The sequence below is a fragment of the Cucumis melo genome, chromosome 12 (genome assembly GCF_025177605.1).
Source record: "Cucumis melo cultivar AY chromosome 12, USDA_Cmelo_AY_1.0, whole genome shotgun sequence".
In the NCBI taxonomy this organism is placed as follows: domain Eukaryota; kingdom Viridiplantae; phylum Streptophyta; class Magnoliopsida; order Cucurbitales; family Cucurbitaceae; genus Cucumis; species Cucumis melo.
The window spans coordinates 23,820,008-23,833,292 of record NC_066868.1 but is presented as its reverse complement, the minus strand read 5'-3'; the positions used below and the strand labels follow the sequence as shown (position 1 = coordinate 23,833,292).

At 37.7% G+C, this 13,285-nt stretch overlaps 2 protein-coding genes and 1 non-coding gene across 3 annotated transcripts; 2 read left to right on the top strand and 1 right to left on the bottom strand.

The window, feature by feature from the left end:
* Positions 1-2,438: 2,438 nt before the first annotated feature.
* LOC103486403 (callose synthase 11) lies at positions 2,439-8,697 on the top strand. Its single transcript, XM_008444351.3, has 2 exons — positions 2,439-8,027; positions 8,343-8,697. The coding sequence occupies exon 1, from the start codon at positions 2,705-2,707 to the stop codon at positions 8,012-8,014; it is 5,310 nt and encodes a 1,769-aa protein (XP_008442573.2). The 5' UTR covers positions 2,439-2,704; the 3' UTR covers positions 8,015-8,027; positions 8,343-8,697.
* On the top strand, positions 5,658-5,736 carry LOC127145038 (small nucleolar RNA J33). The gene has a single exon (XR_007816818.1). It is a non-coding gene; the product is annotated as a small nucleolar RNA J33 (small nucleolar RNA).
* Positions 8,698-8,983: 286 nt separating the features above from the next.
* LOC103486411 (uncharacterized) lies at positions 8,984-12,244 on the bottom strand. Its single transcript, XM_008444364.3, has one exon. The coding sequence runs from the start codon at positions 12,006-12,008 to the stop codon at positions 9,186-9,188; it is 2,823 nt and encodes a 940-aa protein (XP_008442586.2). The 5' UTR covers positions 12,009-12,244; the 3' UTR covers positions 8,984-9,185.
* Between the last annotated feature and the right edge of the window lie 1,041 nt (positions 12,245-13,285).

Sequence of the window (13,285 nt, the reverse complement as noted above, 5' to 3'; positions counted from 1 at the left end):
AATGTATATATATAATTAATGTACCATTTGAACATTCTTGGAGATCCAAAATATAGAGATCAGTTACCGTTGGATACATGCAGACAAATATGCCACGTAAGATATGTAGTTAATGTAACATTTAAGAATGTCAAATTTTTCCTTGTTCTTCAAGAATTTCTTTACAAATTTATGAACACAATAAATTACTCTTATCTATTTCTTTTATGGGGTTTTGGTTAAATTAAATATTTTTAAATACAATAGATTGAATCAATATATTTATATAGATATAATATATCTTTATATTCTATCTATAATAGACGACGATAGATCTAAGTAGGTATTTATCGTTTATAGTTAGATGTGACCATTGTGGTTTATTACTTAATAAAAATAATATTTTACTATATTTTACTATATTTTTTATAAATTTGTTCCTTTTATTACTTATATCTTTTAAATGTACGTCGTATGACAGTTTTTCCTTTTCTTTGGTCCACATGATCAAATAGGTCATCCGGAAGAGAAAACAGTAACAAGTCAAGGACAAAATGAGTACTTTGAGCCGCTTGCTCCAATTTCCTCCTTTCTTCTAGTATTTTCCTCCCCGAACTCGTTTTTTTACACATCTTCATGTGATGATCGTTGAATAATAATAATTTCTTAAAGACCCTTTAAAATAAATAGTTTGATTATTACAGTTATTATATGATTTTTGTTTGAAACGTAAATTATTTTAATTTAAATTATAATGATATGTATTTGAAGGGTAAACAATTTCAATATTAAAAAAAGTAATAAATATTGTAATAAAAAATAAATAAAACTATTAACAAATATTATAATAAAGGAAAGTTTTAAAATAACATTGTTGAAGGTAGGTAATTAAAAATTACAAAAATACCGTGGGATGCACGTGGGGAGGAAGGGTTGCCTTGTCATGCTTCTGTCCATCTACGAAACTATGGTTTAACTTTAAAATTATTGTTGTTATTATCAGTAAATAGGTTATTAATGAAATAATCAATTTTAATTTTTCTTTAATAATAATAATAATAATAATAATAAAAGTTAAAAGAAGTGTTTAATATATAAACTTATAAAATAACATTTCAATTGCCGTACTTAGTAGAAAAAAGAAAAAGGAGAAAAGAGAAACGTATTGTTGTCTTCATGAATCAGCGGTGGGTCAGACGCAGATAGGTAACGCCAATGGGTGGTCGTACCTCCACGACCGTGTGCTGCGCGTATGTATGGGTATGAGGAATACTTCCCTTTTATTTTGATGAAAATGTGGGAAGAGAATATACGCTTCCCCCCTCCCCACCTTGCCCTTTTAGCCAACCTGTCCAATTCCCTTTTTTCACTCTTTTCCAATTCAAAAGCAAAAGTAATTTTCAAAAGTAACACTCATTATTAATTATTAGTATTTCTTTTTTTTATATATATATATACTCATTTTCCTTTTGTCTTATTTGCAAAAAAGAAAAAGAAAAAGAAAAACTTTGATTTGTGGAAGTAGTGTCATTAACAAGGGTTGCTAATGGTTGTTTTCTCTCTTTTTTATCATAGAGCCACAGTTGCTGTAGTTGAATGTTGTTTTGTGGTAGGAGCTTAGGGTTGTGTTTTTGGGTATAATTTAGTGTTTATCTAATCATAGTGAAGATTCTTGTATGTTTTGGTGGTGTTGACAGTTGGGTGTTGCCTTTTGGCTAATGAGTCTAAACTCTTGGTGTTTGATTTTTCAAATAAATTATGATAGTTTCTTTTGACTAGAGATGTGAGCCTTGACCTTTGTACTTTAGTTTTGAGTCGTAGGCTCTTGTATGTTGATTTTGTTTTGATTTATACCTTCACCGCAAACTAATAGGTTTCCTTTTACGCTATATTATATTTGAAAAAAATAATTGTAATTATTAGTAAGATGAATTTTTAAAAAATTGTTATAAATAACAAATACCTTGAAAATATTTGCAAAAAAATATCAAAATTTCATGTTTAATTAATGATTGATACTAATAGATCATGATAGACTTCGGTGAGTGTCTACCAATATCATTGTTCTATTTTACTATATTTTGTAATAACTTTGTTCATTTTGATATATTTAAAAATGTCAAATGGATATCCGAAACAATACGGTAAATTATAGATTCAAATTCCCTTTTATTCCAAAGTGCATACTTTCAAGGTTGATAGTTAGAATAAGTTATAAAGGAAGAAAGTGGAGTTAATATTTTTTCCTTTTTAAAAAAGCGTATTTTTACAAACTAAAATCATTTTATAATTGTTCTAAAAGTACACTTTGTTTTTCAGATGACATTTGATTTACAATTCAACAATAAATATTTGAAAATGATGGATATTTCTGGGAATATTTATCGACAAAAAAAAGAAAAAAGAGAGAAAAAAATAATTAGCTTTTAATTCCTTTCTCCAAAATTTCTTCCTTCCCCCAAAGAGATTATTAAGGAAAATGAAACGACAAGTCGGAAAAAGATGGCAGTTTCTTTCTCTTTCTAACCTTCTTCTCTTCGCTTCACCAAGTGTAAAAAGCCTATCCTTCCGGGGATCTTTATCGGTCTTCCCCGAGAAACTCGTTGTCTTTTCATCCATCGGCGGTGCTAACGGTTACGGGGCATTGAAGAAGCTGATAATGAAACCTTGTGCTTGTTGGAAACTGAAGAAACTTTGATAGAAGAGAAATTAGAGTTTGGTTATCATGAATATGAGGCAGCGTCCTCAAGCGGCTGGTCGTGGTGGCTTTCCGAACCCGCCGCCGCCGGTGGAGCCATACAACATAATCCCTATCCATGATCTTCTCACTGACCATCCTTCACTTCAGTTGCCGGAGGTACGCGCCGCCGCCGCCGCTTTACGCACTGTAGGGGAACTCAGGAGGCCTTCATTTGTTCCATGGAACCCTAAGTACGACCTATTGGACTGGCTTGGACTATTTTTTGGGTTTCAGAATGATAACGTTCGGAACCAACGGGAGCATCTGGTTCTTCACCTTGCTAATTCCCAAATGCGGCTTCGTTCATCTCCCGAACAGCCGGATGTACTCGACCGCACGGTGCTTCGCAACTTTCGCAAGAAACTTCTTCGGAGTTACAGTTTGTGGTGCTCTTATTTAGGCCGAAAGTCCAATGTACGGTTCCCAAGTCGAGACCAGAGCGAGGAGCGACGAGAATTGCTGTATGTTTCACTTTACCTTTTAATCTGGGGAGAGGCTGCTAATCTTCGATTTCTTCCTGAATGTTTAAGTTACATCTATCATTTCATGGCTATGGAACTTAACCAGATTCTCGACGATTACATAGATCCCGATACGGGTCGGCCATATTCGCCAGCGATTCATGGAGATTGTGCATTTTTGAAGAGTGTAGTAATGCCCATTTACCAGACTATTAAGATTGAGGTGGAGAGTAGTCGAAATGGTTCAGCACCACACTCGGCGTGGCGGAATTACGACGATATCAATGAATATTTCTGGAGTAGGAGGTGTTTCCGCAGTCTTGGGTGGCCATTGAATTTAAGTAGTAATTTCTTTGCCACGACAGATAAAAACAGGCGAGTGGGGAAGACAGGTTTTGTGGAGCAGAGGTCGTTTTGGAACATATTTAGGAGCTTTGACAAAATTTGGGTGTTGTTATTATTGTTTTTACAAGCTTCTATCATTGTTGCTTGGCAGGGGCATCAGTATCCATGGATTGCTTTGAAGAGTAGGGATGTGCAGGTGGAGTTGCTCACTGTATTCATCACTTGGAGCGGTATGCGGTTCTTTCAGGCTGTGCTCGATGCTGGAACTCAGTATAGTTTGGTTTCGAGGGAAACCATGTGGCTAGGAGTCAGAATGCTGCTAAAGGGCTTGGCTGCCGTTGCTTGGATTATAGTTTTTTCAGTGTTTTATGCGCGTATTTGGAATCAGAAGAATTCAGATGGCTTTTGGTCAGATGAGGCAAATGCGAAGATTTTTATTTTTCTTCGGGCAGTCTTTGCTTTTGTCATTCCTGAGCTGCTGGCTTTGATATTCTTTGTTCTTCCATGGATTCGGAATGGACTCGAGGGATTAGATTGGAAAGTGATGTATTTATTTACATGGTGGTTTCATACTCGAATTTTTGTTGGGCGTGGCTTGCGTGAAGGGCTTATAGACAATATCAAGTACACGATCTTCTGGGTAGCAGTATTGGCCTCCAAGTTTTCTTTTAGTTACTTCTTTCAGATTCAGCCCCTTGTTGGTCCAACCAAGGGACTTTTGAACCTCAAGGGTCCATATAAATGGCATGAATTTTTTGGTAGCACTAATATTGTAGCTGTTGTGTTGTTATGGACTCCCGTTGTCCTAATATATCTTATGGATTTGCAGATATGGTATTCTATCTTCTCATCGTTTGTTGGTGCTATAGTTGGGTTGTTTTTGCATCTGGGTGAGATTCGGAATATTGGTCAGTTAAGGCTTAGATTTCAGTTCTTTGCTAGTGCAATGCAGTTTAATCTCATGCCAGAGGTACAGCAGCTCACCCCTAAACTGACACGTCTGAAGAAAATTCGTGATGCCATCCATCGATTGAAACTGCGGTATGGACTTGGCTTATCTTACAAAAAGATTGAATCGAGTAGGATAGATACCACCAAGTTTGCTTTGATTTGGAATGAGATTCTCATTACTATGAGGGAAGAAGATCTCATCAGCGATAGAGATTTCGATCTCTTGGAGCTTCCACCCAATTACTGGAGTATTAGGGTAATTCGTTGGCCATGTGTCCTCCTATGCAACGAGCTGCTCCTTGCTCTAAGTCAGGCAACAGAGCTTGCAAATAAACCTGACGAGGATCTTTGGTTAAAGATATGCAAGAATGAGTATCAGAGATGTGCTGTAATTGAAGCATATGATAGTGTGAAAGCCTTGCTTTTGAGTATTGTTAAATATGGTTCAGAAGAAAACTCAATTGTTGTTAAAATTTTTATCGACTTAGATAATGCTATTGGACTGGGGAAGTTCATGGAGGCTTACAACCCAAATGTGCTACCAGAAATTCACGCCAAGTTAATTTCACTTGTTGAGCTTCTAATTGGAACTAAGAAAGATTTGAGTAAGGCAGTTGATATATTACAGGCCTTGTACGAACTTTCTATTAGAGAGTTCCCAAGATCAAAAAAATCCACCAAGCAGTTGAGAGAAGAAGGATTGGTGCCTCGGAATCCAGCCACTTACGAAGAATTCCTCTTTGAGAATGCAGTTGTGTTTCCTAGTGTAGAGGACAAGTTTTTTAATAGGAATGTCCAGCGTCTGCATACAATCCTTACATCTAGAGACTCAATGCATAACGTCCCTTCTAATCTTGAGGCTAGAAGACGAATAGCTTTCTTTAGCAATTCACTTTTTATGAACATGCCCCGTGCTCCATATGTAGAAAAAATGATGCCTTTCAGCGTTCTGACCCCTTACTACGATGAAGAAGTTGTGTATGGCAAAGAAATGTTGAGAAGTGAGAATGAGGATGGTGTTTCAACTTTGTTCTATCTGCAGAGAATCTATGAAGATGAGTGGAGGAATTTTATGGAGCGAATGCGTAAAGAGGGCTTGGAGCATGAGGATGACATATGGACGAAAAAGTCAAGAGACCTTCGTCTTTGGGCATCATATAGGGGTCAGACATTGTCTCGAACTGTCAGGGGAATGATGTATTATCATAGGGCACTAAAAATGTTCTCATTTCTAGATACTGCATCTGAGATGGACATCAGAATGGGATCGCAAGAGATTGCTTCACATGGTTCAATTACCCGAAAGCATGCCTCGGATGGTTTACATTCAACACAACCTGCTTCCAGGGATTTGAATAGAGCATCTACTGGAGAATGGTTACATAGAAGATCTGAATACGGGACTGCCCTTATGAAATTCACCTATGTGGTTACCTGCCAAGTTTACGGACTACAGAAAGCAAAAAGAGACCCTCGTGCAGAGGAGATCCTAAATTTAATGAAGGATAATGAATCCCTTAGAGTCGCCTATGTTGATGAAGTTCATCATGGGAGGGATGAGGTTGAATTTTACTCTGTTCTTGTTAAGTATGATCAAGAGCTACAGAAGGAGGTTGTGATCTATCGAATTAAGTTACCTGGTCCTTTAAAGATTGGAGAAGGGAAACCTGAAAACCAGAATCATGCAATTATCTTTACACGAGGCGATGCTATTCAGACCATTGACATGAACCAAGATAATTATTTTGAGGAGGCACTCAAGATGCGCAATTTATTGGAAGAATTCAACAAGTCTTATGGTATTAGGAAGCCGACCATCTTAGGTGTTCGTGAGAATGTCTTCACCGGTTCAGTGTCCTCTCTTGCTTGGTTCATGTCTGCACAAGAGACCAGCTTTGTGACCCTAGCACAAAGAGTTCTGGCAAACCCTTTAAAGGTTAGAATGCATTATGGTCACCCTGATGTATTTGACAGATTTTGGTTTTTGACTCGTGGTGGAATCAGCAAGGCTTCCAAGGTGATCAATATTAGCGAGGATATATTTGCTGGCTTCAATTGCACACTTAGAGGGGGCAATGTGACACACCATGAATATATACAGGTGGGGAAAGGAAGAGATGTTGGCTTTAATCAAATCTCTATGTTTGAGGCCAAGGTGGCCAGTGGCAATGGTGAGCAGGTTTTGAGCAGGGATATTTACCGGCTGGGTCATAGATTGGACTTCTTTCGTGTGCTTTCTGTTTTCTACACAACTGTCGGGTACTATTTCAACACAATGCTTGTAGTATTGTCTGTGTATACGTTTTTATGGGGACGACTTTATCTTGCACTTAGTGGGGTTGAGGATGCAGCAATAGCATCAAGTACTGGAAACAATAGGGCCCTTGGAGCAATATTGAATCAGCAGTTTATAATCCAACTTGGTCTTTTCACTGCATTACCAATGATTGTGGAGAACAGCCTAGAGCACGGGTTCCTTCCAGCAATTTGGAACTTCTTGACAATGCAGTTGCAGCTAGCTTCATTTTTTTACACTTTCTCTTTGGGAACTCGTACCCATTTCTTTGGACGCACTATTCTTCATGGTGGAGCTAAGTACCGAGCAACAGGACGAGGGTTTGTGGTGCAGCACAAGAGTTTTGCTGAAAACTACAGACTATATGCTCGAAGTCACTTTGTGAAGGCAATTGAGCTTGGGGTTATTTTAATAGTGTATGCTTCCCGGAGTCCTCTGGCTACAAGTACTTTTACTTTTGTCATTTTGTCAATCTCTAGCTGGTTTCTCATTGTTTCGTGGATAATGGCCCCCTTCATATTTAATCCTTCTGGATTTGATTGGTTGAAAACAGTATACGACTTTGATGATTTTATTAATTGGTTATGGAGTGCTGGTGGAGTGTTCACTAAAGCAGAACAGAGCTGGGAAGCATGGTGGCTTGAGGAGAACAGCCATCTGAGATCAACAGGTCTATGGGGAAAACTTCTAGAGATCATTTTGGATCTTCGTTTCTTCTTCTTCCAGTATGCCATTGTATATCACCTTAATATTACCGGCAACAACACCAGTATAGCTGTATATTTTATTTCCTGGGTATCCATGATTGCACTTGTTGGGATTTATATTGTTATTGCATATGCTCAGGACAAGTATGCTGCGAAGGAGCATATCTATTATCGACTGGTTCAATTAATAGTCATAGTGATTACAGTACTCGTGATTGTTATATTGATGGAGTTTACACCGTTTAATGTGGGCGATCTTGTTACCTGTCTCTTGGCATTCATTCCTACTGGCTGGGGCATAATATCAATAGCGCAGGTGCTTAGACCTTTTTTGCAAACCACCGTCGTATGGGATACAGTCGTTTCGTTGGCCCGGTTGTATGATCTATTGTTTGGAATGATTGTCATGGCCCCTTTGGCACTGCTCTCATGGTTGCCTGGTTTTCAGTCAATGCAAACAAGAATCTTATTCAATGAAGCCTTCAGCCGAGGCCTCCAGATATCTCGTATCATTGCTGGCAAAAAGACTGTATGAGATGTGAATTCAGGTACTCCCCGCATCAATCTTTTCTTCGAACTTCATTTTCAATCTCTAGTTGTTGAACCAACTGGCCCCACTTGGAACTGAGTGCAAAGTAGTCGTTGCATGTTTTTTCATTTTTCTTCTTTGGCTTTTGGTTATAGTCTTGTAGATATCTTTTCATTTGCGTTATTTGATTCGGTTAAATTACAAGTCTGGTTCTATCTGTTCATATCATGTATTTTTAGCACTTCATCCTGAATTTTACCAACTTATTAAACAGAACTCTACAACAATTCCTAAATATTTCTCAAGTCTTATTCATCCATTGTCAATATCTCAGATCTTCTAGCTTTTATCGTCGATGCATTTCTGGGAACCATGAGATTCACACCTCAGCTACTTCACAAGAAAGGACTCGGGAATTCCGCATTCAAGATTTGTACATACTGTTCATATTTAATGTAGTAGACCACGAATTATATCATTGTTGATCACCAAACCATATCGAGGGCATCCTGACTAAATTTTCAGTCCTCAACTTGGTAACTGTATTGTTTATTGAAAACTAATTTTGATAGAACTTCCCTCTATCTGTACACGCTGACATACTTCATTATTTTTGTATTCTGTTGTATGACTTTTGAGTTTTGACTACTATGATGTTCAAGATTCAGTAAATTGAGTAATTGAAATAAGTTTCTTGGTCCAAATTTGAATAACTTGTTTAAAAAATACGGATTATACTAGGGCTTCAACTAATAAGAATTGAATGATCAAATAAGTTTTTATTGTATGGGGTCTAACACAAGGATCCACGCTTAAGCTTGAGAATCAATTTTTACAAATTCAGTTGCAACTATTACTATATACTTGAGAGTTATTTTTGCAATTTGCTCAAATCATTTTTAGTTCAATATGGGCTTTGAGCTTATAGTTCATTTACAATTTGAGGAGTTCCCGGTAAAACCAATTATTCATAGGTTTTCTGCCAAATGTCACCATCCCACACCTTTTCTTTATATATTTTACCTGGAAGTTACATTAACAATTTTTCTCCAGTCCATCAAATACAATTTAGGCCAAATATTTCAGAGAAAAACCTATTGAAAACCTGCTATTTTTGTGTATGATTCAAAACTCAAGGAATCTTTGCAATAATAAAAATACATACTGTCATCCTATCTTACAATTCCTCATTGCTTATGGTTGGCACTTGATCATATGAAGGAACCTGTTTACGGAATACTCTTGGAAGTATGCATCGACCACCAAAACGCTGCTGCAAGAATATGAGAAGAGCTAATAGAATACCACTACAAGGGATGATGATGTCCCAAGCTGTGGAATAGAAGTCTAGTTTGTGATTAGCATATATGTATGACAAATCAAGGTACCAGCTGGTATGATGAGCCCTGTAAAGGTCATAAGCATGAGGTAGTAGACGTACAAATGTTGTTCCCATATAGAAGGAGAATGATAGAGCTTTTTCCTTAGAATCAAATATCAAGTTGAATATGATCTGTGGAACCAGAAAACCATCCAAGACTAAACCAGCAAAGGATTTGAGAACTTCCCAGAAAGAGTTTTGCTGGTACCCAAACTGCCGAGTAGGAAGAAATCGATACCCTTTGTGGATTGGTTGGAAAAATGGCCTGTATGAGCTATTGTAAGAACTTCTCCACTTGTAAACTAGCCAAGCGATAGAAATGCCAACTGCATACAATGGTAAAGTCAGATAAGTAACTTTTTTCTCAGAATCCCACAAGCCTTTCTCACTTGTATTCCCTTGTCTTGATGACCAAGTGAGCTGGAGAAGACGCAACTGCAAAAGGAAAGCCACCATTGTTACTACTCTAACAATTACTTCATTCACTTCAAGCCATCCTCCACTGCCAAGAAATACACTTTGCTGATTACGCTTTGCTGCAAACAAAGCTTCAAAGTTGAGCAGAAGAGGAATCATGTGTCCCAAACACGTAATTATCACCATCAAAACCGAAACGAACGGAAGCACCTCCGGATGTTTGTTTACGTAAAAGAGTTGCAAGACTAGAAAAAGACAGGCAAGGGTGTTGGAAATCAGAACCATGGTGATTTCAAGGTCCATTCTCCATAAGGATTCTTCAGCTTGCTTTCTATAAAGTGAAACTGAAGATAATTCCAGATCATCAAAATAAAAAGGATCTGACTTTGACCTTTTGCTTGCAATTGTTCCCTGAATATGATCCATCCCACTCGCGTCTAGAGATGGAAATTGAACTTTGACAACAATTTGACAGTCCAATATACGAGTTTTCATCAACTCTCGTTGCCAGCATCCTGTCATACACAAAGAACCAGTATTCCTATCATAAATTCCTTCGGCAGAAATCAACACTTTTTTTGATGAAAAGTTTTCCCCAGCTAACTTGAAATCAGGAGACCTGAAACTTATCCTGTAGCTAATGTTCAGGAGACCATTTCCATTGGCGTCCAGTGCCGTTGGAGTTTCTCTGTCCTCAGATCGAGAAAAGTTAGCAAACCGTCGATAAGCACGCTGACCATAAAATAATGGTGATGCATAACCCCTTGCAATCTGCCCTTCGCTGTTCTTTAAGGATACATAAAACCTCATGTCAGATGAATTAACACTAGGGTATGTCTTTCCCTTACCATGAACGTTCTTGCTTTGGGGGCAAGAACTTTGTGCTCCAACCTCAGTATATTCATATTTGATTTGAGAAGGATCTAAAAACATTTCATTATAACTGCGAATCCAAATTTTCTTAAAGTAACCCGGCTCATTTGCAGACTTCGTGCTCCATATTTGACCCTCAACAGTACTTCGGTTTCTGATAGAGAAAACAGCAGGAAATATCAGACTAAACCTTATTGAACAATCTCCAACAGAAGCATTGGTTAACGATTGTGTATAGTTCAGAATTCGGCAGACAACAGCACAAAGCCGGTTTTCCTTCTGATCCCAAATTCCTTCAGCAATCAAAGTGTCGTTAGGTACCAACGAATATCTATTGACATGATAGCTTGAGTTCGCAAAGTGCAATAACATTCGCAATTTTCCCTCATGTGTGCACTCAATTCCTTCATAATTCATTGAAACAGGCAAGTCTTTGACATTCTTACCTAAAGGATTGCAGTTCACATCATCACAGTCACTCTCATACTCCAAGTCAAAAGTATCAGTAAGCATACCAATTACAGAACATACATCTTGAGATAGATTTAAACCTCTAAGATTCCCACTCAAGCAATCCTCAACTCCTTTATCTATAAAGGTATACTTGTAATCCGTACCCTGTGCTAGACTCAAGATTGAAACAGGCTCAAAAAATTGCGGACCACTATTGTCATTCAAACTTTCCAAAGTTCCAGTAATCAAACTATGTAAAATGGTAACGTTTGTCGGATAATCCAGCTTTAGAACAACATTCAAATTTTGTAAATCCCCTGAATTCATTAAACTCGTACCTGATCCAACCATACATACCTTCCCAGATGTTTCCGACCAAAACCCATCAAGCCCAAATCCCACTCTCCGCCTCCAGGGCTGAGTCTTCGGTCCTCGATACCGAACCAATCGCAAACCACGGTGTTTGGAATTGTCAAAAGAACCAAAATATGAGGTGGAGCCTCGAAGAGCCAAACTAGCTTGAAGTTTAATCACGCCAGGGGTGACGGTTTTATGGGCATTGAGGGTATAAAGAAACACATATCGAGGAGAAACAGGGGCGGCCGAACCTGGGGTTTGACCGATGATCTTGTCGCCACCAGAGAAATAACTGTTCCTGAACTGTAGCCTGGGAGTGGGAGCAGCGAAGGAAGATGGGTCGATGTCTAAAGGTGATTTGGGAACGATTTGATTGCAATGCTGATCGTAAAGGGCATCGGTGCCGGAGTTCCGATATTGTACCATGGAAGTGGTTGAAGGGATGTTAAGGAGGAAGAAGGTGAAGAAGAAGGGAAGGGAAATCCATGGGAATTGGGAAGTGAAGAAACGAGAGAACATGATGATGAGAAACTGCAATGGGGTTATGGCGGAAAGAGTTATTCCATTAGTACCGATCGGTCAAACTCCATAAAAAGCTGCAGAATCGGATCGCTAGGCCGAGCCCCTGCCGGCTGACATGAGGTGAGCAAAGCCAGAACCTAAGTGCCTCTTTTTTTTTCGTTTTAATTTCTTCATCTTCTTAACTTTTAATCACTAAAATTTGAGGGGTAATAATTTAGACCCATATTTTCTTTGGATTTCTTTATTGTGAAATGAAAAATTTTAGATTTCTTTATTACGAAATAAAAAATTATGTGGTTCAATAGTAATGTGTTAACCACAAGGCAAAGATGAATTTTATTACTAGTGTGTGATAAAGAAATGAATTTTATTATATTGTAATGCAAAACCTATGTTTGGATCGGACGTTTTGGATCCGATTTATCTCATTTCTTACTAGTTTCAAGCTTTTTTTTACTTTTGTTGTCGATTACTCACGCTTTCTAACACTTCTCTAATTTCTAGTAATCTTGATTACATTCTAGCTCTCTAAACGATTGAAAGTGTTAATAGAATTAAAGAGTTTATATATAGTGCACCACATGGTTGGTCATTCAAATCGTCATATAATAAATTCAAGAAAAGATAACACATCGATATGATACTTGCTACAAACACTATAATACTTAAGTTAATATTTTACCAAAAGTGAGAGAAAATAGTTTTTAGGAAGGAGTTGAGCTTACATCTTGGACAAATGTCATACTCTATAGAATAAGGTTAAGAGGTTTCCCTTCTCTTCCAAATTTGAAATCTACTTTTCCTATTTGAGAAAAACTATATACTCAGGGGTAGGTTTGGACCACTCAGAATGTTTCCTATCATAATAGTCGACTCAGATCAGCCATCTCTATGAGATTACTAGGCTCAACCGTCTCAACAAAAAAGGGTCAGGGGGTTGTAAATACCCAATTGGCCCATGCTCTAGCTCCTCTACCAAAGTAGGTCGGTAAGCCATGAAAGTCCAATTGACCTCAACCTCACCCAATTGCCTAATTGTCTTTCCTTCCTATGTTAAGAACACTTTTACTTTTTGCCATGGTTAGATATGTTCTTTGAAATTAGGTAACTTCTTTGTTTTACTTTTATTTTTATTTTTTACCTATACATAATTGCACATAACATGTATGATGAGAGTCGAATGTAGAAGTACTAGTCCATGTGAGTACTGCTCTTCAAATATTACATTTGATTTGAAATGAACTAATGATTTTAAAAATTCGATGGACTTAGTC

Bases quoted from the DNA above. Each gene is read 5' to 3' on its own strand.
- LOC103486403 (XM_008444351.3), top strand. From the start codon at position 2,705: ATGAATATGAGGCAGCGTCCTCAAGCGGCTGGTCGTGGTGGCTTTCCG.
- LOC103486411 (XM_008444364.3), bottom strand. From the start codon at position 12,008: ATGTTCTCTCGTTTCTTCACTTCCCAATTCCCATGGATTTCCCTTCCC.